Source organism: Poromitra crassiceps (assembly GCF_964638095.1).
Source record: "Poromitra crassiceps genome assembly, chromosome: 2".
NCBI lineage: Eukaryota > Metazoa > Chordata > Actinopteri > Beryciformes > Melamphaidae > Poromitra > Poromitra crassiceps.
Genome location: NC_139624.1, coordinates 62,033,554 through 62,058,521, shown reverse-complemented (window position 1 = coordinate 62,058,521; position 24,968 = coordinate 62,033,554). Strand labels below are relative to the sequence as shown.

Here is a 24,968-nt window from a genome sequence, read left to right as displayed (position 1 = left end):
CAGTGGAAGGGCGAAGGGCATTCGATTGGTTCGTTAAGGTTGAAGGAAATCCGGTCAAGATAGCAACATAATAGAGTCACTCTGGTAACGATTTATACTGATTAATATTGGATTTCAGTCGCGTTAAATCACGATATATCACCCGCGTTAGTCTCAGAATAGATGTTGTTTTAGTGGGACATATTTAGTGAGGTAACGTTGGAGGTGTGTTTTTACTTTCTCCGCCCACCCCGGAAAACTCAGCCGTCATTATTTTTATTTTCTGAGGTGACGTGGAGTCGGTTTCCTTCAAGCTCGTCTCATGTGTCGATAAAAGTACTCGGTGTTCCCGGATCTGCCCATAATGAATGCATAGTTCTCAGGGGGAGAAAAAACGAGAAATTCTGACATGTTTATAAACGTGTAGGATTTGGTTCTCTGTCGGCGCATACTGGAGGAGACTCTTGGGGCCTGGAATCCGAAGAATCCACAGGACAGGCAGGTTTTTTTTGTCGAATATGCAGCTCGGTAACGTTAGAGATGACACACGTCAGTCAGTAACAGTGATACAAACTAAAATACGAACGTTATAGTAACTAACTATTTGCTTTGACTGTTGTCTTTTTGTGTGAGTAGACTCTAGACGTCTAAAATACACGGCGCAGCTCTCTAATTCTGCAGTCTGGAAGTAGATCAGATCAATCGTTTGTTAATTACCACTGACAGCCAAATACAGTTGCAGTGCAATTTACATTGTTTTGTGACACTTTCACACCTTGCTCTCGCTTAGGTTCCCAAGCTGGGCCAGACGACCACCGGTGGGTCCTTAAAGGTGGATCCAGGGGGTTCACAGCAAAATGAAGAATAATTTAATTTCACCATTATTTTACTCACTAGAAATTAGTGCAGTGAGAGTTTATAAAGCAGGTTTACATCATAGGTTTCAGGTTCTCACTCTATTGTTACTTCTCAATCTCCACCCAATAATTCTGTTATATCGGACAACACATATCTTCTCAAATGGGGTATCGTGGGGCAATTTTTTTCTTTGGTCTTAAAGTGTATTTATTATTTGACCATCTTAAAATGTAGGAGGCCCAGATTGGATATACTACCATGGGTGAGGGGGCAGGAGACAGTGAGACAACATTGAGCAACAGAGCAGCTTCTTGAACCAGTTCAGGTCCTATAGGTAGCTCTGTTGAAGTGGAAATCAGAGTACTAATCTGAAACCATCAGCTTTCCCCTCAAAGTCATATTTCACAGTGGTCAAACTTGTTCACTATTCAGCAGATGCATCTCCTTAGCGGTCCAGGAGCAGTCAAATTCCAACATTAGCTGTGCTGGGGTGCCTGTCACTGTGATTTATTTCTTCACCACTTTTATCACAAATTATTGCAACCTACTTACTCTTATACTCTTATAACAGTATCATACTAGAAAGTGCAAATTTTCAACATAAGTGAATATTGGTGAAATGTATGTCAGTGAGACCTGACCAGTGATTCTAGACCATTGTTTATATACTATATATATATATATATATATATATATATATATATATATATATATATATATATATATATATATATATATATAAAAAGCTGAGGCAGACAGTTGCCTTTTAGCACTGACGAGGGATCGATCTCTGAAATCCCCCTCTCCCCTAAAGGTGATGATACATGATCCAGTTTTTTGAGACAACACAACAGAGATGCTTTCACCAAGGATGGGGGTTGGTGATGCAACAAAACCTATATGGCTAACACAAGCTGCTAAATTGTAGTGAAACAATGCCGTTGGTCATGATTATTTACTCATCTATATTGCCCTAACATGTTAATATGTCATAATATTTAGTCGAGAAAGCTCAAACTGATCCCTAGATCAACATCTATTTGTCATGTCACTTTATTTCAGTCTCACAAACTCATGATGACAGCCAGCCAGCAATGAGCCGAGCTCATTTTATTCCAGGTAGAGAGACCTGCTTTATTGATAAAGCTGATGAAATGATGTGTAATTCAGCGTGGTTCCACCATGTCTCACAGCTTTTTCTCAATCATCTGCACTGATTTGTTTATACTTTGTAGGAGTGACACTGTAGGAAATCCTCCATCCATACCACGTCCACTTGACATAAACCATTGATCACATATGATATCTATAAGACATTTTCAGCTTATTCCTAGTGTTGAAATGAGAGGCATACATCTCAGTACATCTAGTGTAGTTTATTCTGGGTAGAGCTGGCCCTAGTGTCCCATAAACTGATGAACTGTGTGTCTTTGCTCCAGGGGTTATGCAGCTGGCAATAGGACACCTGCCAGGTGGCTGTCTGAGGACGATGGGCCTGTACTGCGTCTTGGTCCTGTGCCTCCTGCCGGGCTGGGCAGTCGGCTACAAGAAGGGGGATAACGTGACTCTGTATGTCAACAAAGTGGGCCCTTACCATAACCCCCAGGAGACGTATCACTTCTACACTCTGCCCGTCTGCAGGCCCGAGAAGGTCAGTCTTTGTTGCGATCCGCTGATATAACTCTTAGAGGAGGAGCTGGAGGTCTTTGTCAGACTGTATGAAACTTCAGGTTTAAATCTGAAATGGTGTACCACTTGAATATCCACTTGCTAATCTTATTTATTTAGTTAATATCCACCTATTCATCATGTGTGTATGTATTGCTGTCGAGGAAATACACCTGTCAAGATAAGAGCCCCCCCCCCCCCCCTCTTGTTTAAAGACCTCATGATGTCATGGAAATCAGGGCTTAATTCATGAGTCATGGCTATGAAGAAGAGTAAATATAGGCAGAGGAGTGTGATTGTGCATCGTGGCGGTGATGGTGCCAAAATGCACAAAAGTAGTAACTGATAATCCAAAAGGGTTCATTGTGTCTATATTGTAACAGAACTTTCTTATATATCAGACACAGATTTGTCATTCCTACCTGATTACACACCGTTTTACAATGTGGAATTAAAATACAAGGAAGCTGTGATGAAGTGTGATGGCAGCTGGCTAACAGAATTAGCAGCAAAAGCTCTGTCTGTCATTTATGTTGTAACACATCTTGTTTAGGTGCACCACAAGTCCCTGAGTCTGGGGGAAGTGTTGGACGGCGACAGAATGGCGGAGTCGTTGTATCACATCCGCTTTGGAGAGAACACAGAGAAGAAAACACTTTGCCAGCTCACTCTCTCAGAGAAACAGGTATTTAATTGTACCAGTCCAATCTCAACTCTTTGCATCACAGGCAGGCCAAGCAAGCATCATGGTGTTTGTCTCAGATGTGAATATCAGTTCTATCAGTCTGATATGGGGGGAGACACTTTGCAAAACTGTAAATTGATGATTTAAAATGTGCATTATTTATATCTATCTATCTATCTATCTATCTATCTATCTATCTATCTATCTATCTATCTATCTATCTATCTATCTATCTATCTATCTATCATCTATCTATACATCATCATCATCATCATCATCGGTATATAAATGGGAGCTTGGGCTCTGTCTGTTTGTTTCTCTGTCCCTGTCCCATAGTGATGTCATAAATGAGATCATCAGTGAATTACTCAGTGATGTCATAAATGAGATCATCAGTGAATTACTCACAAACATCAGTGAATTACTCACACACACAAGGCTATATACCCCGTTCAAGACAACTCGGACCGGCGGAAAAAATTGCTTTCCGACCTGTAAAAAGTGAATTGAACGGTCGTTCAGGCCGGAATTACAGCTTGGAAATTCGGGTATCATCCAGAGCTCCATCTGTGTTTCGCTCTGTGTGAAATTCAGCATTCAGTTCCCCCCCCCCCCCGCAAATCTGTCCGGGCCGGAGGTTCTGTGTTGAAACCTACGGCGGTCCGAGTTGTCTTGAATGCGGTATTAGGTTCAGTGATGATGTCCTGATGTCATACATAGGCATTGTGACATCATCAGTGATGTCATTGCTGCAGGGCCAGCTCGGCGAGCTGCAGGAATCGAGCGCCCTAGTATAAAAGGGGCAAGTGGGCAATCTCTGTCTGTTCTCTGTTTCAATTTTTGTCCCACTGATGATGTCATAGGCATTGTGACATCACAGATGATGTCATAGGCATTGTGACATCATCAGTGATGTTATGAGAGCCAAAAAGTTAAAAAACAAATGCGGGTTTAAAGAAAATATTTTTTCAATGTTTTTTTTAAGTTTTGGTCCGAGTGAAATAAATGTTCTATGGTCTCTCCCGATTATAGCGTTAGCTGAACCATTTGGTTCGATGAAGTAAAACTATTTTATAAGCATTTTAGGAAATGTCTATGGGAAAATAAATAGCGGATGAAAATCTCTGGTACAGTGCCGAAGCAGGAAGTGACGTTCCACTTTGCCTCTCTATACGAGGGATCAGCCGAGCAGCATTTTGGTAAACAAACGGCGTCACTACGTGGCAACGGCAATGGAACCCTATGGAGCCCAAGTGGCACGAGGCTTGAGTGTCTGACTCTAGCCGGCTAACTCTGTTTACATTTTAAAAACTGCGACAGTTCACACAACTTTAACACGACATGTATATATTATACATCAAACTCTTGAGCTACTTCTGCTCTCACTCAGAATGTCAAAATATAAGCGATGTGATGTATAGTTTTTGAGATATTAACGTTTGTTTGGCACAATTCATACTATTAACTGCCACGGCGGTGCGCATTTCTGGGTGGCAAGTGACGTCACGCTGATTCGTCCTGTCAAAACCTAACCTCGCATCACCAGGCTCTCTCAGAGGAGAGAGACCCCAACACTCAGTCCCGCCCATCCGCCCCATTAGCCAATAGAGAGGCAAAGTGATCGCCTACTTCCTGCTTCAGCACTGTACCAGAGATTTTCATCCGCCATTTATTTTCCCATCCACAATTCGTAAAATGCGTATAAAAATAGGTTTACTGGTTCAAACCAAACAGTACAGATATATTTAGAAACAGGAGAGATTGCATAACATTTAACTATTTTATAAGCATTTTACGAAATGTCTATGGGAAAATAAATGGCGGATGAAAATCTCTGGTACAGTGCTGAAGCAGGAAGTGACGTTCCACTTTGCCTCTCTATAGCATTTTAGAGAAACGTGATGTACCTCTAGTCTAGACTGACCAATCAGAAGCAGTTAAAGACGAGCAATACTAGCAAGTTAGTTTGTCGTGTGGAGCTGTTTGACAGTGTTACCAAACTATAAAGTGACAGGTCAATATTCTTAATGTATGCCCATTATAACTCTGGGGATTTAACCCGGGGCTACAATTAATTGCGTCGGGAGATAATTTACAGGACAGTCTCGTGCAGATTTTAATTTGCAGGTTCTTGATGAATAATAGTTGCCAGTTGGTTTATAGTTATGTTTAATAAACTTATTTATTTTATTTGTTTGTGTGTGTGTCTCTAAGTGATTGCTAACTAATTGGGTGCATGCATGTTCCCCGTCCCACATATAAAATTATTTTTCATATTTATATAGGCTATCTCAATGGTCCCACACACTGCTCTCTGTTAGCTCACAGTAACAACACTCTAACACTGAAGGTTGAATTTGGCTGAGGTGTCGTGACGTGGACGCCTATGCGACACTGTGTACGGTAGTTCTGGAATAGCTTAGCATGAGCTTTTTACTTCTAGGGCTCGCATTTATGCTTCAAAACTCATGAAAGTGGTCCTCATGTGTGAAGATTATCCTGCTGAACACAGGTTCACTTTTGAATAAGCTTGCGTTAACCACAGACCTTATTTGAAGCATCGCGCCAAAAACGCATTCAAAAATCCCATAGGCAGAAACAGTGAAGAACCCGGAAGTCCGGGACTTCTGCGTTGCGACTACAAAAATACGTCATCCCTGCGGTACTCTATTGACCAAAATCATCTTATGACATGGCTGATGATGTCATAGGCATTGTGAAATCACTGAAGATGTCAGAGACATTGTGATGTCATCAGTGAGTGATGTCATCATGATGCAAAGTTGTGCAATTGTGCACGCCAATAGAGCAGGTGAGGCCACGCAGCAGCTGAGCTGCGTATGCGAGCCCGTGCAGCGGGTGAGCTGCGTATGCGAGCCCGTGCAGCAGCTGAGCTGTGTATGCGAGCCCGTGCAGCGGGTGAGCTGCGTATGCGAGCCCGTGCAGCGGGTGAGCTGCAGGGCTGGCGATAGCGAGCCCACGCAGAGGGCAAGCCTAGGAATCGAGCGTGCGAGATTTCTAGTTGATTACATGTAAATGACTGGTGTTGGTTAGTATGGTATAAATTGGTCATAGGATGGTGGAGAGTGCAGTGTCAAAGTTCCTTCTCCTCCACGCAGCTTTTCAAATCGTACTTATGACATTAATTATTACACATTTTGAAATAATTGTGATAATTATCATGGCTAAAGAATCTGAATTATTTAGTTCACTGTATCTCTAAGAAATGCCGGGTGAGTCATGCTTTGAGATGCCATCTATAACATTTGAATCCAAGTTACAAAAGTCAAATTTAACACTAACTGTCTGTACAGTTGACTAGGTTCTCACCGGTTTGTACAGTTGACTAGGACTCGTAGGACTCATTAAAACAGGTGGGAATCATGATCCTGGATGCGTGCGTGCGTGTGTGTGTCTCAGGTGGACCTGCTTCGTGAGGCCATAGAGGAGCTGTACTACTTTGAGTTTGTCCTGGATGACATCCCAATCTGGGGGTTTGTGGGATACATGGAGGAGAGTGGCTTCCTGCCTCACAGTCACAAGGTAAACCTACAGCTGTGTGTGTGAGCGTGAGAGATAGAGTGTGTGTGCGTGTGCGTGCGTGACAGAGTCAGTGAGTGTGTGAGAGATTTTGTATCGGAGGGCCTGTGGGATACGCTAGATTGGATTCCACAGTTAATTGTGTGTGTGACAGAGAGAGAGAGAGAGAGAGACTGAGTTTGTTTTATTTTGTTATCGCTTTATGCAAAGTTCCTGTTTCAGCTACTGTGAAACTTCAGTTAGCACTCCTCTTGGGCAGCATGGTTGGCCCAGTACTGTTACCTCACAGCAAGAAGGATGTGCAGTGTAGGAAATTTAAAAAATATTTTGGGGGCAACTTTTGCTCCCACTGTCTAAAAACTGGGGGCATTTACAAAATTTTGGAGACACTTGAAAAAATAGTAAGTGCATTGCTAAAGTCTAGTGCGAACAAATGTTTGCGTGATTGTATTCTTCATCTGTTTCTGGCAACCAGGTTGCAGGTGCTGAGTGTGTGTTAGAGATGGAAATGGAAAGTAAATAGATTGAATGAAAAGAAAATTATTGAAATCTTGGGGGCAATTTTTGCCCCTGGATCATGGTTTTTAGGGGCATTCTCAGATTTCTTGGAGCATTTTTGCCTTTGCCCCTGGCTAAATGCCTACACTGATGTTAGAATCTTCACCCCAGTCCTTTCTGTGTGTAGTTTGCATGTTCTCTCCGTCTTTGTGTGTGTTTCCTGGTTTCCTAACCTTGCGAGGCAGCTGGATTCGCGCAAAGACCATGAGATCACGATCACACCACAAATCCATCTTGCCATGCTCCAATCTATTATTTTGAACGGGAACCACCAGTGGTTTGCACCAATCAGCGTCCAGAGGCAACTGCGTGCGGGATTTACATTACATTACATTACGTCATTTGGCAGACGCTTTTATCCAAAGCGACTTACAATAACACATTTTTGTCAGCAATAGAGCAATCAACTATGCAACACAGTCTATAACAACTACAACATCTGAAGGAATAGTGGTAAAGTTAAGTTAGTAATTTTTTTTATTTTTTTTAAGAGAGAGAAAGAAGTTAGGTTCAAGAAGGGCCCAGATGGAGCATGAAAAGGTGTGTCTTTAGTCCTTTCCGAAAGATCGGCAGTGATTCAGACGTCCTGACTGAAGGTGGAAGCTCATTCCACCATTGAGGTGCCAGGGACGAGAAGAGTCGCGATCGGGATGAGCGACTTTTCATCATCATCATTTCCTTTATTTTACCAGGTAGATTATTGAGAACACATTCTCTTTTACAATAATGACCTGGCCAAGAGGGCATAGAGGCATACACAAAAATAAAAAAATATATAAACAAACAAATATAAACAGTGTTAAAAAGCATTTAGCACAAAAAAGTCACACAGCAAGACTTAACAGACAGGGCAGACAAAACATACAGGAAGTGCAGAGTTAGGAGACGGGGCAGGGGAGTCAGGACAATTGGCAATTGCAAACATGTGTTAAAAATGACTTCAATATACTGCCAAAGGCAGCCAGGTCAACAAACTGGTCCAGCTGAAGTGATTTGTTGAGCCCATTCCAAGCAGATGCAGCAGCAGAGTGGAAGGCTTTGCTACCAAAGGAGTTCTTGGTTTTGGGGACGGCGAGAGTGATGACAGCGTTCGATCTGAGGTTGTAAGTAGATGTGGAGATGTGCAGAAGTTTGGATAGATAGGCTGGGGTGTGTCCAGTGAGTGCTTTGTAGATCAGGGTGTACCAATGTGACTCACGTCTGGCTTGGAGAGAGGTGAGGCTTATTTGACTATAAAGAGAGCAGTGGTGAGTACGGTAGGCAGCTCCGGTGGCGAATCTGATGGCTGAGTGGTAGAGGGTATCCAGTTTGGCAAGCGTGGTTTTTGAAGCATGTTGGTAGATTTTTAGCCCCCGTAGCGAAGGAGGGGTGAGGCGTCGTGCACTAGTGGAGGAGTGAGGGGAGCGGTGATAGGTTTGGAACCTGGCCATAGATTGCAGGTACAGAGGAGCTGTCTGGTGTACTGCCCTGTAGGCCAGTACCAGTGTCTTGAATTTGATGCGTGCCGAGATGGGAAGCCAGTGAAGGTCCCGGAAGAGGGGAGTGACATGAGAGAATTTGGGTTGGTTGAATACCAGACGGGCTGCAGCGTTCTAATTTAGGTGTGAGGACAGCGAGAAGTGAGCCTGTGATAGACAGGTGGTTTATCCAATCACCTGCCAGGTATTTTTTGAAAGTGTATACCCCTTTTCTTTTCTTTTTTCAATTCTCTTTTTTTTTTTTCAATTTTCAGACAAACATCAACAGTGATTCACATTTTACAATCTTTTCTTTTCCTTTCTTTTTTTTTAACAAAATTAAAAGAATAAGCACAGTCACAGCAAAATAAGAATGAACCCAAAGGACTATAGACAAAAAAAAGACAGAAATTAAATAAAAAGATGGACACGTGCAGCAGCGATTCAGTGGATCATTAACCCTTCAGTCTCATTTGAACAGAAATCTGTTCTAAACGGTTTGACAAAGCATACCCCTTTTCAACAGTTTCCAGAGCGAGTTCCCAGTTGGTTATGTGAAACAAACCAGCGTCAGGTTACGAGTTTCCTCCCACAGTCCAAAGATATGCTGCGTTTGTGTAATATTGTATATAATGTGTATAGACAGTTTCACTTGAATTCTGTTGCTAGAGAACAGTTTGGACTCAAGTTTATTTCCTGTCAGTTATTGTATTAGCAAATACTGCAACAGGAAGTAGGGTGGGCTAGGGCCCATTTCGAATGTTTATGTTGTCAAGTTGAAATGGATTATATAATCTAGTTAGTAAATCTATACAGTATATGTATATAGTATACTATATATGATGTTACAAAGCCCTTTGAGACATACATGCTTGTGATAAGGGGCCATACAAATAAACATACCGCTAACTAACTAACTAACTAACTCTTATCTGTTACTTCTTGTCTGTTGTCACTCTTCTCTTCTCTCAGGTGGGCCTATGGACTCACCTGGACTTCAACATAGAGTACAATGGCGACTCTGTGATTTTCGCCAACGTCTCGGTGAAGGACGTGAAGCCCGTCCCACTGGAGGAGGGGGGCGTGGGGGTGGGTGGCGGCAGCCTGAAGGTCACCCACACCTACAGCGTGCGCTGGTTCGAGTCCCTGCTGCCTCACGGCCGACGGGCCGAGCGCCTCAGGGACTACTCCTTCTTCCCCAAGACGCTGGAGATCCACTGGCTGTCCATCATCAACTCCCTGGTGCTGGTGGTGCTGCTGCTGGGCTTCGTCATCATCATCCTCATGCGGGTCCTCAAGAATGACTTCGCCAGGTCAGTCGGCGAAGCAACCAGTGCGATTACGTGGAGTTCAGGAGGAATTTTTGTGTCTTAACAGGTCTTAAATGTGTATTAAAATACACCATTTTTAGGGGTCTTGTTTAGGCATGTGTCCACTCTTAAGCCTGAAACACACCAGAGCCAGAAGCATCTGGATAGATGTGAAGCGCATCCATTCGGCACCTTTGTGTTAACAGACCAGCCGTACTGCGCTGGTGCGCACCCTGCAGCTCCAGTTTCAGCGTCTGGTCTATGTTTTGCGCAAGCCACAAGCATTTGTGTCAAGCCAGTAGCCTGTACTACGAAGCTAGTTTAATGCCTTATCCGAGTAAGTTTGAGTTTAAACCTGGTTTAGCCGTACTACAAAGCAAGTTAACTTTCAATCACCATGGCAACTGACGCTGCAAAGCTAACCTGGTCGCGACCAGGTTAGCTTCAGAGGATAAGATCAAAATCCATGAGAGACCCATATAATCGGCTCTCTGGAGTCACTCACCATTCATAAGATCGCCATATGAAAAATAGATTGCAGTCAACTGAGAATAGAACAAGCAAAACATTCGTGGCTCTGTAGGCTACATAATTAAATTAAGCCTACCGTACTTACCACTTTATGTCTTAACAGCTCAACGATGCGTGGAGAAATATGATCACTATTAATCACCGTGGCGCATATCATGAATGGACCCTCAAATGGAGTGAGGGTGATATTCTCCTACATGCCAGAAAAGCCTATACATATAATATAGATATGGGATAAATATGGATAGCCCCAATACTAAATATGCAGGCTATTCTTGCATCTTTCAGCTGGAACTGTGTCCTGTAGGCTGTATGCCAATATATGAGCAAAAATAGGCTAGTTTTTATCAATGATAACTATGCCCGCATCGTCTCAATTCAGTTCAGCAGTTTTCTCTTTTATAGTAGGCTATTAGGCTTTATACTAGGCTATTTTATATATGAATTATTCGATCAGTGCAACGTCCACACACATGATTCAAGATTCAAGATTCAAGATTCAAGATTCAAGATTCAAGATTTTTATTGTCACTCCATGGTACAAGTACCACGTGTGAAATTCTTGTGCAGTGGACTCCATTTACGACATAGTACAAATAGGCAACAAGCAATAAGTAATAGGCAATAAGAATAGGCATCAATAAGCAATAAGACAGCAATAAGGCAATAAGAAATAGGCATCTATAAGCAATAAGACAAGTCGGTGGCTTATACGACAGTGGCATATTCATTGCACATAGGTGCACATGTCATGTGCATACGTTAGACGTGTTCAGACATTCCAAATTTGACGTTTTATACATGCATGTGCAAATAGCATGTACCTTATTAAACATACACTTAAATTTACAATTAAACGTTAGGCACCTTATTAAACATACACTTAAATTTACAATTAAACGTTAGGCATCCGTAATAGTAGCAGCTGCAGTACGGTACGATACGACTACTGCACTATTTGTGCATATTAAGGAGTCTCGTGGCCTGCGGGAAGAAACTGTTCCTCAAGCGATTTGTGCGTGTTTTTGGAACCCTGTATCTCCTCCCTGAGGGTAGCAGGGAGAACAGGCTGTTGTGGGGATGGTTTGTGTCTTTGATGATCTTCAGGGACCTCCTGAGGCACCGCTGGTTGTACAGTTCGTGCAGTTCTGGCAGCTCACATCCTGTTACGTGCTGGGCCGCGCGCCTCACCCTCCGTAGCGCTCTGCGGTCCATGGTGGTACAGTTCCCGTACCAGGCGGTGAAGCCGCCTGTCAGCAGGCTTTCAATGGTGCCTCTGTAGAAGTCCCCGAGGATTTCTTTCCTCAGCCCGAATTTCTTCAGGCGCCTGAGTCCGTGTAGTCGCTGTTGGGCCTTTTTGACAACAGTGGCGGTGTGGCCAGCCCAGGTCAGGTCCTGGTGGATGTTGACTCCCAGGTACTTGAAGCTGTCCACCCTTTCCACCATGGTGATGGTGATTGGGGGGTGTGCGCCCCCCCCTCTCCTGTAGTCTACAATGATCTCCTTGGTCTTGGAGACGTTCAAGGAGAGGTGGTTGTCCTGGCACCATTGTTCCAGTACCCCCACCTCCTCTCTGTAGGCCGTCTCGTCGCCCCCCCGAGATCAGCCCCACGACCGCTGTGTCGTCTGCAAACTTCACAATTGTGTTTGAAGTTTGAGTCGCCACGCAGTCGTGGGTGTAGAGGTCGTACCAGAAGGGGCTGGAGACGCACCCCTGGGGCGCTCCTATGCTAATGGTCAGTGGGGAGGAGGTGAGGTTGCCCACCCTCACCACCTGGCGGCGGTCTGTCAGGAAATCCAGGATCCAGTCGCACATTGCCGTGTTTAGTCCCAGATCCCTGAGTTTGCTTACCAGCCTGGAGGGTACTATGGTGTTGAATGCTGAGCTGTAGTCCACGAACAGCATTCTTACATAGGTGTCCTTCCCCTCCAGGTGGGACAGGGCGGTGTGGAGCACGTGTGCTACTGCATCCGCTGTGCTCCTGTTGGGGCGGTATGCAAATTGTAGCGGGTCGTGGTCCGGGGGGAGTGTGGGGCGGATCTTTGATATGACCAGCTTCTCAAAGCACTTGCTGGCTATTGGCGTGAGGGCTATTGGGCGCCAGTCGTTGAGGCTGGTCACTTTTTGCTGTTTGGGAATGGGGATGATTGTTGCTGCTTTGAAGCAGGGGGGGACTCGTCGGAGGGAGAGGGACTGGTTGAAGATGTCTGTGTATACGGGTGCCAGCTGGTGAGCGCAGGCCTTGAGGACCCGCCCGGGGATGCCATCCGGGCCGGCCGCCTTGCGTGGGTTGATACGCAGGAACGACCGGCACACTTCATCCTCAGTGATGGTGAGAGGGTGGTCTGGATCTGTGGGGGTGGGGGGGGGTGGGTGGGGGGTGGGGGGGGTTGGTGGTTGGGTGTGAATGGGAAGGGGTGCTGAGGGGTGGGAGGGGGTGGGAGGGGAGTTGGTGGGGGGGGGGAGAGGGGGGAGGGTGGTGGTCGGGGGGGGGGGGAGGGATGGTGGTCGGGGGGGGGGGGGGGGAAGGGTGGTGGGGGGACGGAGAGGGGGGGGGAGGGGAGGAGGGGGGGGGTGAGGGGAGGTGAGGGGAGGGAGGGAGGTGATGGGGGGGGGAGAGTGGGAGAGGGGTGGGAGAGGGGAGGGGGGGGGGGTGGATGGGAGGCGCTCTGGCAGAGGGGTCGAATCTAGCGTAGAACGCGTTGAGTTCATCCGGTAGGGTGGGTGACGTGCTGGGGTTCTGTCGTTTCACCTCTTTGAAGTCTGTAGCAGCATGGAGGCCTTTCCACAGGTGTCTGGGGTTGTTGGTGTCCAGTTTTGACTCCAGCTGCCTTCCGTAGTCTCTTTGTGCTTTTTTAATAGCGGTCCGGAGGGCATATTGTGCCTGCTTGTATTGATCTGGTGTGCCTGAACTGTAGGCGGTGGTCCTGGCGTGCAGGGCTGCCTTGACCTCGCTGTTGATCCAGGGTTTCTGGTTGGGCATTATTTTGACTTTCTTTGTCGGGACTATGTCGTCGGTACACTTCTTGATGAAGCATGACACCGTCTCTGCGTACGCGCCCAGGTCTCCTGCCACTCTGAACTCCTCCCATGCTACTTGGTCAAAACAGCGAGTGAGTGATAGAGATCATTATTCATTGAGCATGCGTTTCTAAATCTATGGTCTAAATAGGCTTACAGATTGTGGAAATGTATAGACTGAGATTACACATTTACATTTGTTGCTGCTGTATCAATGCAGCTGTATCAGACAGAAATCGCTGATCAAAGTAAATCAAATGACTGATGTGAATACAAGCTGCTGCTTTAGACAGCCCTTCAGCAGACTATCCAACGCGGATTTTCATTCTGACATTAAATCGCGGATACATTAAATATCCGCTAAAACTCTGATCATGCACTGCGCATTCATTGAACGAGGAAATGGGTGTGGAAATGGGTGTGGGCGTGGATCAACTCAGCTGTTCATAATGTGATTGGCTAGCGCACCTCTTTCGCGTGGACGCGCGCCTGTGCACGAGCGAAAAACGTGCGCGTGCACAGGCAGATCCCAGGTCCACTTACCTAGTAGAAAACCAGCGTCGTAGTATCAGTTAACTAGATAGCTTTGATCCTGTTCAGTCAAACCAGATCAAAGGGACTTATCGCGGATCTGTTAAACTAGCTTCGTAGTACAGGCTCCAGGCAGGGAGTTGATTTGGTACAAGTTGTGACCAGTGCAGAGCAAAGCAAAGCACGTCTGGTGTGAACGGCCAGCACACACACACACACACACACACACACACACACACACACACACACACACACACACACACACACACACACACACACACACACAGGCTCCTGCTCAAGCTCAATCTACAGTTGGCGGGGCTTTCAGAGCTGGTGTGTTTGCACCGTTAGATTAAAACACAACTGGATTAGTACTGCAATTATGCATCCTGCCAGGTCTAATAAACACATGTATAGTTTCAGAAGTTCATTAGCTGTGTTCAGTCAGATATACTGTATGTATGCTGGTTTTGTTTTTAAACTCGTCTTAAATTAAATTCCAGATAGAATTGAGATGTTTTGTGTTGTCTTTCTGGAACCTGCAGATACCCTGTATTGGGAATAATGGTAGGGATAGATGTACAGTGGGTTCGGAAAGTATTCAGACCCCCTTAAATTTTTCACTCTTTGTCATATTGCAGCCATTTGCTAAAAGCAATTAATTTCATTTTTTTCCTCGTTCATGCACACACAGCACCCAATATTGTCAGAAAAACACAGACTTGTAGACATTTTTGCAGATTTATTACAAAAAAACACTGAAATATCACATGGCCATAAGTATTCAGACCCTTTGCTCAGTATTGAGTAGAAGCACCTTTTTGAGCCAATACAGCCATGAGTCTTCTTGGGAATGATCCAACAAGTCTTTCACACCTGGATTTGGGGATCTTTTGCCAATCCTCCTTGCAGATCCTCTCCAGTTCTGTCAGGTTGGATGGTGAACGTTGGTGGACAGCCATCTTCAGGTCTCTCCAGAGATGCTCAATTGGATTTAAGTCAGGACTCTGGCTCGGCCATTCAAGAACATTCACAGAGTTGTTCTGAAACCACTCCTTCGTTATTTTAGCTGTGTGCTTGGGATCATTATCTTGTTGGAAGGTGAACCTTCGGCCCATTCTGAGGTCGTGAACACTCTGGAAAAGGTTTTTGTCCAGGATATCAATGTACTTGGCTGCATTCATCTTTCCTTCAATTGCAACCAGTCGTCCTGTCCCTGCAGCTGAAAAACACCCCCACAGCATGATGCTGCCACCACCATGCTTCACTGTAGGGATGGTATTAGGCAGATGATGAGCAGTGCCAGGTGTTCTCCACAAATACCGCTTAGAATTAAGACCAAAAAGTTCGATTTTGGTCTCATCAGACCAGAGAATTTTATTTCTCAGAGTCTGGGAGTCCTTCGGGTGTTTTTTGGCAAACCCGATGCGGGCTTTCATGTGTTCTGCACTGAGGAGAGGCTTCCGTCGGGCCACTCTGCCATAAAGCCCCGACTGGTGGAGGGCTGCAGTGATGGTTGTCTTTCTAGAACTTTGTCCCATCTCCCCACTGCATCTCTGGAGCTCAGCCAGAGTGATCTTTGGGTTCTTCTTTACCTCTCTCACCAAGGCTCTTCTCCCCCAGATGTTCAGTTTGGCCGGATGGCCAGTTCGAGGAAGAGTCCTGGTCACTTTACACTGTGAGCTGTAAGGTCTTATATTGACAGGTGTGTGCTTTTCCCAATCAAGTCCAATCTATATAATTAAGCACAATGAAGGTGTAGGCCCATCTCAAGGATGATCAGAAGAATTGGACAGCACCTGAGTTAAATATACAAGTGTCACAGCAAAGGGTCTGAATACTTATGGCCATGTGATATTTCAGTGTTTTTTTTGTAATAAATCTGCAAAAATGTCTACAAGTCTGTGTTTTTCTGACAATATTGGGTGCTGTGTGTGCATGAACGAGGAAAAAAATGAAATTAATTGCTTTTAGCAAATGGCTGCAATATGACAAAGAGTGAAAAATTTAAGGGGGTCTGAATACTTTCCGAACCCACTGTATATAAAAATATATAATAATAATAATAATATGTTTTAAAATACATACTACAGCATGCGCTAGGACGCGTCATCAGTGATGTTATCTGGGGTCGTAAGGTGTTTCGGGGTTTCAACATCATACACCCTCGCCCAGTAGACCCAGCCGAGGCCAATTAAGACCCCGACTCGCGTCCCAGAAGCCGCTCACGGATCAGCCTTCCTACTCTGTCTGCAACGTTGCCCGCGGAAGGGTTGTACACCCCTATCCGCTGCAATAGAGCTAGTGCTACACGGCAGTATTGGCACTTCGGTGCATGGAGGATCTAGGCTCTGTGGGTAACTCCCAGCCGCGCTCCTCCTTCGTCTCACCAGACCCTCATGGGGCAAAGGCAATCCAGAGGCAGAGAGGATGCCTCAAGGACGCCCCAAGAGGGCCTGTGCGCTGCACGTCGCTCTAGCCTGAAGGACCCCAGGCCGCGCCGATCTTTGCACAGATCTTTACAGATAATAATAATAATTACATTACATTATTAAGTCTGAGATTCAGTTTTAGAGATTCTAACCCAGTGATACAGATATGTATTCTGATCTGAGTCTAAAGCTTTTCATTTTCACTTTGATTTCAGTGGCAAAATTGGTCCTATATTTCATTCAAACGTCATCTTAAGTTATGAAACTTGCCGCCACCTGCTGATCTACTTTCCCCACAGAAGTGTGTGCCCATGTACAGTACAAGTCGCGTTCATTTCTAATGGGAGAGCAGTTTTGCTGCCTGTCGTGCAGCTGTTCACGTCCCTTTGCCTCACCTGCAGGTACAATGTGGAGGAGGAGGGCGGCTGTGACGATCTGGACCAGGGAGACAACGGCTGGAAGATCATACACACCGATGTCTTCAGGTTTCCCCCTTACAAAAGCCTGCTGTGTGCCGTGCTGGGTGTCGGCGCGCAGTTCCTCACTCTCGCCACCGGTGAGTGTTCATTCTCAAATACACACAAACACACACATGCATGTGTACGTGGACACACGTGCACACACACACCACACACACACAAACACACACACACACACACACACACACACAGGTCCGGTAAATTTCAAATCACTGAGTATCAGGGACTTTCTTTGTCCTGCTCGAAAACTGAGCAGTCGAGTTGTGTGAGCAGCACTGACCCGTAGCTGCACCCTCTCTGTACTGAATGGCAGTGTGACATAAGAACCAGAAATACGATAATGGCGCACACACGCACGCGCACGCGCACACGCACACACACACACACACACACGCACGCACGCACGCACGCACACACACACACACACACACACACACACACACAGAATCTAGCTGTGTGAACGCACAGAGATACACAGCTAGACATAGGGAAGTGCATTCAGTCACTACATTTACCTGAGTGATCATTAATCAACTTTGTCTGCAGCTGACGTAAATTTTAACCACAGCATTTAAATGCATGCATAGAAAAATACAAAAACCTAAAGGCTAGGAGGGTGGTCCTTATTTAAGTAACACTTTATTTGGACAGTCCGTCTACAGAGAATCTAGATAGATACTTTATTGATCCTTTGCAGGAAATTCATGTGTCACGTAATGCAGCTACATTCAACATGTCAGGACAAAAACAGGAAAACATGAGGACATTGAAACATGTAGCAAGGCACACAAAAAGTACTATCAAGTACTAAGAAAAAGGTGCAGCAATAATAATGTTAATAATAATAATACTAAAGTGCAAAAATGTTTGCATAAAGTGACTTACAGTATCTAGATAAAGAACAGGCACCGCTGGCCAGCAAGATAAAAATACAATATAAGCAGCAACACACACACACACACACACACACACACACACACACACACAGTAAATACAGAGTATTTGTAACATTTCAACAGCTTATTAGTTGAAATTCAACGGTTTAACAGATGTTTAACAGATTATGGTCCGTGGGGCTCTGCCTGGTGGTCCGCCAGAGAATTGCAAAAAATAATAATAACAGTTTTTACATACACATTAACCCTGAGGAGTTGCCGAAGTGGTCCGATTTTCTGAAATATCGTGATATTTGGGAAATATCACAGTTTTGAACATTTACTTTCAGGCTGCAGCAGGCTCAGTTTTAAAGCCAGAGTGAAGTTTCTGGTATCGCATGAAACTAGAAGACCTAAGGAATCGATTTGTACCAACCATGTCATTCTAGTCTGTCAGGAAGGTAGCTAAATAACACTCAAAATTTTGGCTAAATTTTGGCAAGGGAAAACAGAATCTGTTTGTTGAATCTCAAGTTAAGCTGTTAAAACATCTACAGACAAAGTGAAAGAGTTGAATTGTTGAATGTCAACTAAAAAGCTGTTGAAATGTTACAAATACTCTGTAGACTGTAGGCAGACTTTTTTTTGTAGTGTGTGTATACAGTATATAAACCCCAAATGCACATTGAAGGCAGGTTTTTTTTTTTACCTTTATTTATACAGGGGGAGTCTCACTGAGAGCAATGCTCTCTTTTTCAGGAGTGCCCTGTTCACATTCACACACACATTCACACCTGGAAGCTGACCAGTACAACCACAGTCTGATCTGCTGGCCACTGACCAGCTCCACTGGAGCAGTTGGGCTTAAGGGCTTTGCTCCTCTCTCTCTTCCTTATTCCTGCCTAAATCCAAAGTTTTTCCAGTGCCTCTACAGATAAAGCTAAAGCTTCCTGACCCCACAATAATGTCCTTGCTTTAGGGATCATCATCATGGCGTTGCTGGGAATGTTCAACGTGCATCGCCACGGCGCCATCAACTCTGCGGCAATCGTCCTGTACGCTCTGACCAGCTGTGTGTCCGGCTACGTCTCGTGCAGCTTCTACACACAGATCCACGGCCAGCGCTGGGTCTGGAACATCATCCTCACCTCCTCGCTCTTCTCCGGTGAGTGAAGTGACCATCAAAGACACACTGTTTTCCATGAAATAAGAGGAATAGGACGTTGATATAAAAATGCACTACCAGTCAAAACTTTAGACACACACGTTTCTTCATTCTAACTATTTTCCACATTTTAGAATAATAGTTAACCCACTATGAAATAACACAAATGAAATTATGGAGTGACCAAAAAAAGTGCCAAATTATCTTATATTTTAGATTATTTAAAGATGTCGCCCTTTGCCTGGATGGAAAGGCTTGGGAAAGAAATTCATAGATAGGCATCACCTTTACTATTGAATTTTGTCTAAGAAATTTTAGCATTCAATCATAACTTAAGCCTTTAATCCAAATGGCTTTAAGATCATGGAAAACGGCACACTCTGACTGGTAGTGTAAGTGTAGTATTCACTACTCCCCCCACTTTCTTCCCAGACACTGCAGTGCGGCCAGCAGACAATTTATAGTTTTTATATATATTTTTTACAATATATAGAAAGGAGCAGCCAGGCGACGCTTACTTAACCACATCATGTGCTGAATAGTAATGGGAGAATATTTTATGAGTTACGGTTGACTTTGTTTCACATAAACCATATTCATGTATAGTTTATGCATGGAGGACATGCTTCTTTCTTTTTATACAAGGTTTTAAACTATTATTAGTAATAGATTTGCACGCTTAACTGAGATTCAATTACCTTCAATCTGTACTCCCTCTCTCACAGCAGTCTTCTTGCTCATCTGTATTTCCTGACATCCACCCACTCACACATCATCCATCTACCCATTTATCTCAATCCATCCATCTTTCCCACCCACTATATTCTGTCCTCTCTGGACTTTTTTGACTTCCTCTTCCTCCTCTCTCTGCCCACAGCTTCATTGTTCCCTGGCCCTTTCTCCATCCTTACTTGCTTCTTCTTTCCATCTTTTCCCCATCCACATGTTCCAAAATTTGATATTCAAGAGAAAACTAGGTGGAAACCTAACATATGGCCAGCACGGAAAAGCGTTGACGAGCCTGTTGGTTTGGGCTGCAGATTTCTACTTCTACTTCAAAGAACTTAAAATACTATAGATTACTGTCAAAAGTGCCACAACTGGCAATTGTCAGACCATGCATTTTACATTCATCTTATTTAGAGAAAAAAAAAAAAAAAACTTGGAATGATTCCAGTTCCTCTCAAGACTTACTGCCTGACTTCTTCTCATAGTACCTCATTAATATACCATGTGTACTATAGTACCTCATTAATATACCGTGTGTACTATACTTATAGAATTATACTGGATTGAAAGGGTGCCTCTTTGTGTATCATAGTAATATATCATAGTAATCTCCTTCAGTGCACTGCACACTGTGACATACCAGTCTATTCAGTACATGATGTATTCATTCATTCATAATTCATTAACGCAGAACACGGGTTCTTTGTTTAGGAAGCTATCTGAAAACATATATCCACCTGTGTTTGGAAAGTTGAAAGTTGCAGGTGTCACGCTTGTAATTTAGATGTTTTTTCATTATTTCAACAGCCGTAACTCATTATATCTCAGTATTGGCAGTAAAGGCCTATTTTATTTTTTATATATTGGACGTATTTTGTTTCCTGTTGCTGAGAGGTTTGGCCTTCTTTGTTGCCCAGAAAGTCGCCCCACCTATCCCCACCTCACCTGTATTCATCTACTCCTTCCTTCCCCCAGCCCCTCTGTTCCTGACGTGGAGCGTGGTGAACTCAGTCCACTGGTGGAGCGGCTCCACTCAGGCGCTGCCGGCCACCACAGTGCTGCTGCTGCTGGGGGCCTGGGTGCTGGTGGGCTTCCCGCTCACCGTCATCGGGGGCATCGTGGGGAAGAACCGGGCGGGCAGCTTCCAGGCGCCGTGCCGCACCCGCAACATCCCCCGGCAGATCCCCACACAGCCCTGGTACAAACACACAGCCGTGCACATGGCCATCGGCGGCTTCCTGCCCTTCAGGTGAGTCATGATCGTGTCCGGTCTATGAAAGAGGTGTGTACTGTACACCTACTAATATGTTGTTGTTTTCTGTTGTATTTACTGTTATACTCACCGCCTGTGCTTCTTATGACCAAGGACCAAGGACAGTCCAGTCAGTACTGCTAATCTGTGATGTCATGCTGATGTACAATCTGGAGCTGCCAAAATAAACGCTATGTTCTGATTTTGAAGAATTGGAAGTCCACTCTTCACTTTTTTTTATGTCATTAGTATAACACATTTCATAATATAAATTGGAATTCATAGTGCTTTAATAAAAAACAGAAAGTTTCTGATATTTTACATGGGTTTAAAATGTTTCCTCTCCTTGTAATCTTAAATTACAAACAGTAGTTAATAGGTCACAGGAGGTGAATAGGCAACATTTCAAGGTCTTCAAAGTGCCAAGATAACAATCTTGAAAAATATTTTATACCTGAAATTCATGAATTGTATTCATATATATAAAAAAAAATCCATCGTCAAAACATTTGGTGACAAGGGGCCCAAGGTAAAATAAATGATATCTTACGACCGGGACACACATCTTGCATGTGCGTGGCGTGTGCGTGTGCGTGGCGTGCTTGCTGCGGCTGGCACGCCCGCGGCATCCACACAGGCAGCGTGGCTGCTGCGTGCAGCTGCTGCCTGTCTGCCAACTATCTTCCTATAGAGTTTACCTTTTATTAAATTTGCTATAAACAATACAATGATGATTTTAACTGAAGATCGCTTGGGCTCACTTCAGAATCGAGGCAGTATGATTTGTGTGTGTGTGTGTGTGTGTGTGGTGGGGAGGGGAGGAACGAAGCCACGTTGTAGCCTATCTGGTTTTCAGAGGGCAGGAGAACTGCAGCTGTGAGCTCAGCTCATCCTCTCGTCTCAAATCAAAACGAGCCTTGATTGGCTGTGGCTGCCCCTGTAAAATATCTTTTTAATGTCTTTTTGTGTCTATTTGTGTAGAGACACGCTAGAGACACGCGCGCGGTAAAAGGAAAAAATAGACTTCGCTTCTATTCTCTAGATGACGCGCGTCTCACGCTCGCAAGACACGCGCTTGAGACGCACGTCTGATGCCGGTGGTGTGGCTGCTGTAACCTGTTAACATGGGAGCCGAAATGAAAACGCCACGCAGACGCACAGCACACGCAAGATGTGTGTTCCGGCCGTTACAATTACTTTTGACTTCTATGTCAACTATGTTTAGCTTCTTGATCTTGAGTCCTGAGCCAGTGCTTTCAGTCCTGTCTTGAGTGGAGTCTGCCTGGATCTGTATTTCATTCCATCCTGTTTTGTTGTCGTTTTGTTCCATGTGAATTATCCACTCAGCAAACCCCCTTCAAAGCACAGCCAGCTTTCATTCTATTTTGTGGTCTGTTCATCATAATGCATCTTCCTCTGCCTCGCTTCCCCTCCCTCTCTCGCTGTACTCCCCCCTTCTTCAGTGCCATCTCAGTGGAGCTGTACTACATCTTCGCCACAGTTTGGGGCAGGGAACACTACACGCTGTACGGCATCCTCCTCTGCGTCTTCGCCATCCTCCTCTCGGTGGGCGCCTGCATCTCGGTGGCGCTCACCTACTTCCTGTTGTCGGGCGAGGACTACCGGTGGTGGTGGCGGAGCGTGCTGAGCACCGGGTCCACGGGCCTCTTCATCTTCGTCTACTCGGTCTTCTACTACCGCAACCGCTCTTCCATGAGCGGCCTGGTGCAGAGCGCCGAGTTCTTTGGCTACTCGCTGCTTACGGCGCTGGTCTTCTCGCTGATGCTGGGTACCGTGTCCTTCTGGGCCTCGTTGGCGTTCATCCGCTACATCTACCGCAGCCTCAAGATGGACTAGAGATGAGACATGCACACACACACACACACACACTTCTGAATACGCGTTTCATCATTTTACACACGCACACACGGACAATGTCATTCTCCTCTCTCTCTTGCTCTTTCAGACACACACACACCTCCTATTGGGTAAATGGGAGGAGAAACAGGGGCCTTGTATCTTGATTTGACAGGAGAAAATGAAAAGACTGTAAGAGCCATCGTGGTTGGAATAAGGGAAGATTGGCTGAATGAATGAATGAATGAATGAATGGGCAGATGAAGGGTGAGGTGGGGAGGGGCGGGGTTATGTGTTTATGTGTAAAGGGGGGATATTTAATTATAAAGGGATGATTGCGGCCCATCAAGAGTGACTGGTATAATGTGTATGGTGAGGTATGCGTGAATGGTTTCACCATTGTATGATGCAGGCTGGCAGCTTAGCATCACTGCTTGGTTTCCACTACAGGGTCACTCAAGGCATGGCAGGATCCACATGCATCAGATCATTTGACAGCCGATCCATAGTTTTGATTGGCGATGCACCAGCACAACTTTTAACAGGGTTCGTACAGCCTTTTAACAGTAAAATGCACTTTCAGAGTGCCGAGAGCAGATGGTTGCCCTCATGACACAGAGTGGAGCGGAGCTGAACAGAAAAATGCCCCTTTTCATGTCGGAGCCCATGTCAGTCAATCCTAGCATCTCCGGTCCACTCCGATGTCCGTGGCGTGTCTTGTGTGAGATGCCAGGAGACAAAAAATATGACAATGGGATAGTCTCATCCTGTTGTCTTTTTTGGTTTACATGAGTGATTGTGTAGATGAAACACCAAATTATGTTGAAAAGCACCACTTTTCAAGGAGTATATTCAAATTCAACTATATTCTTAACCTTGAAAGCATGGGTAAAATAAAGCATTTTCCAAACTGTCAGGACTTTGTACGAACCCTGTTTTAACTTTTGGGGATTTTGCTCCCCCATACACACACACATACACACAATATGACAGCAGTGTTTCCCACACATAAACTTTGCTTGGGTGGGCAATTTGGAAATCCATTTTAGATTTTTTTTTTTATCCATTTGAGCGAATGATGCCATCCACAATCGTTTAACTAGTGGACAATCTGCCCTTGCTCTATCCCTCTCCCGTACCTGGGCGTTCTATCAAAAGAAGTGTCTAAAAATATGAAAATAGAATACGCTTTTGTATTTGGCACCCTGCTAAACTCCATGTGGCCCTGCCGTGTAGAAGAGTGCTGATGCCTGGCAGAGTGAAGAGCTGTTGCAAAATGTTGGTGATGGGAGCAATATTGTCATTGTGTTCTATGGTCACCATTGACTGTGATTTTGGTTCTGATGTAAATATACAATCTTTTCAATAAAATGCTTTTTATTACAATGATTTGCCAGTGAACAGTTCTGGGTTCAGTTCCTTCGAAGACTAACCTCTTCAGAGAATGTCAGATTCCTTTGTAGTGGTTTATCTACAGCTACAACTTTTTATAGCCAAATGGCAGTGAGCAAACTGCCTCGTTATTGAGCCCGTGTGATTACAGAGGCTTGTAAATGCTAAAACATTAATTCTTTTTTGGTATTTTAATGAAAACAGACAATTTCAAGTTGCCAAAGTGAACTTGCATTTATTAAAAAAACTAAGTTAAGATGTGAACACAGATCAGTATCAGTACTTTGCATGATGACAGTTTACCAAAAGCGTAATATGGTAGAAACATCCAACTTGGACCTATGCAGGACTGACCAAGCGCAAAGAAGAAACAACGTATATTAAGTACTCTTGTATAAAAATAAAACTTCCGAGTAATAAAACAAGTAAAATACTTATAAACAGCAGTATGAACATGGTATATGTACACCCAGCCACAAATTAAAATGGCAGCTAATGACCGACTCGGTAAAGTAAAATACTTCTAAAACAGGAGTATGAACAAAGGTATACATACACCCACCCCGCCGCATTCAAATGACCGTTAAACACTGGCTTCTTAAAGTAAAATACTTCCAAAACAGCAGTATGAACAAAGTATATGTACAC

The 24,968-nt window shown here is 44.5% G+C and overlaps 1 protein-coding gene across 3 annotated transcripts; it reads left to right on the top strand.

Moving 5' to 3' along the window:
- Window positions 1-44: 44 nt before the first annotated feature.
- tm9sf1 (transmembrane 9 superfamily member 1) lies at window positions 45-24,306 on the top strand. 3 transcript variants are annotated; one of them, XM_083657628.1, is made up of 9 exons: window positions 45-84; window positions 2,277-2,488; window positions 3,059-3,190; window positions 6,611-6,733; window positions 9,718-10,058; window positions 16,973-17,127; window positions 18,905-19,090; window positions 20,795-21,068; window positions 22,535-24,306. In XM_083657628.1, the coding sequence occupies exons 2-9, from the start codon at window positions 2,282-2,284 to the stop codon at window positions 22,926-22,928; spliced, it is 1,812 nt and encodes a 603-aa protein (XP_083513754.1). In that variant the 5' UTR covers window positions 45-84; window positions 2,277-2,281; the 3' UTR covers window positions 22,929-24,306. The 3 variants fall into 3 exon arrangements, with proteins under 3 accessions (XP_083513754.1, XP_083513753.1, XP_083513752.1); XM_083657627.1 differs by lacking the exon at window positions 45-84 and adding an exon at window positions 113-477; XM_083657626.1 differs by lacking the exon at window positions 45-84 and adding an exon at window positions 1,926-1,956.
- Window positions 24,307-24,968: the final 662 nt, after the last annotated feature.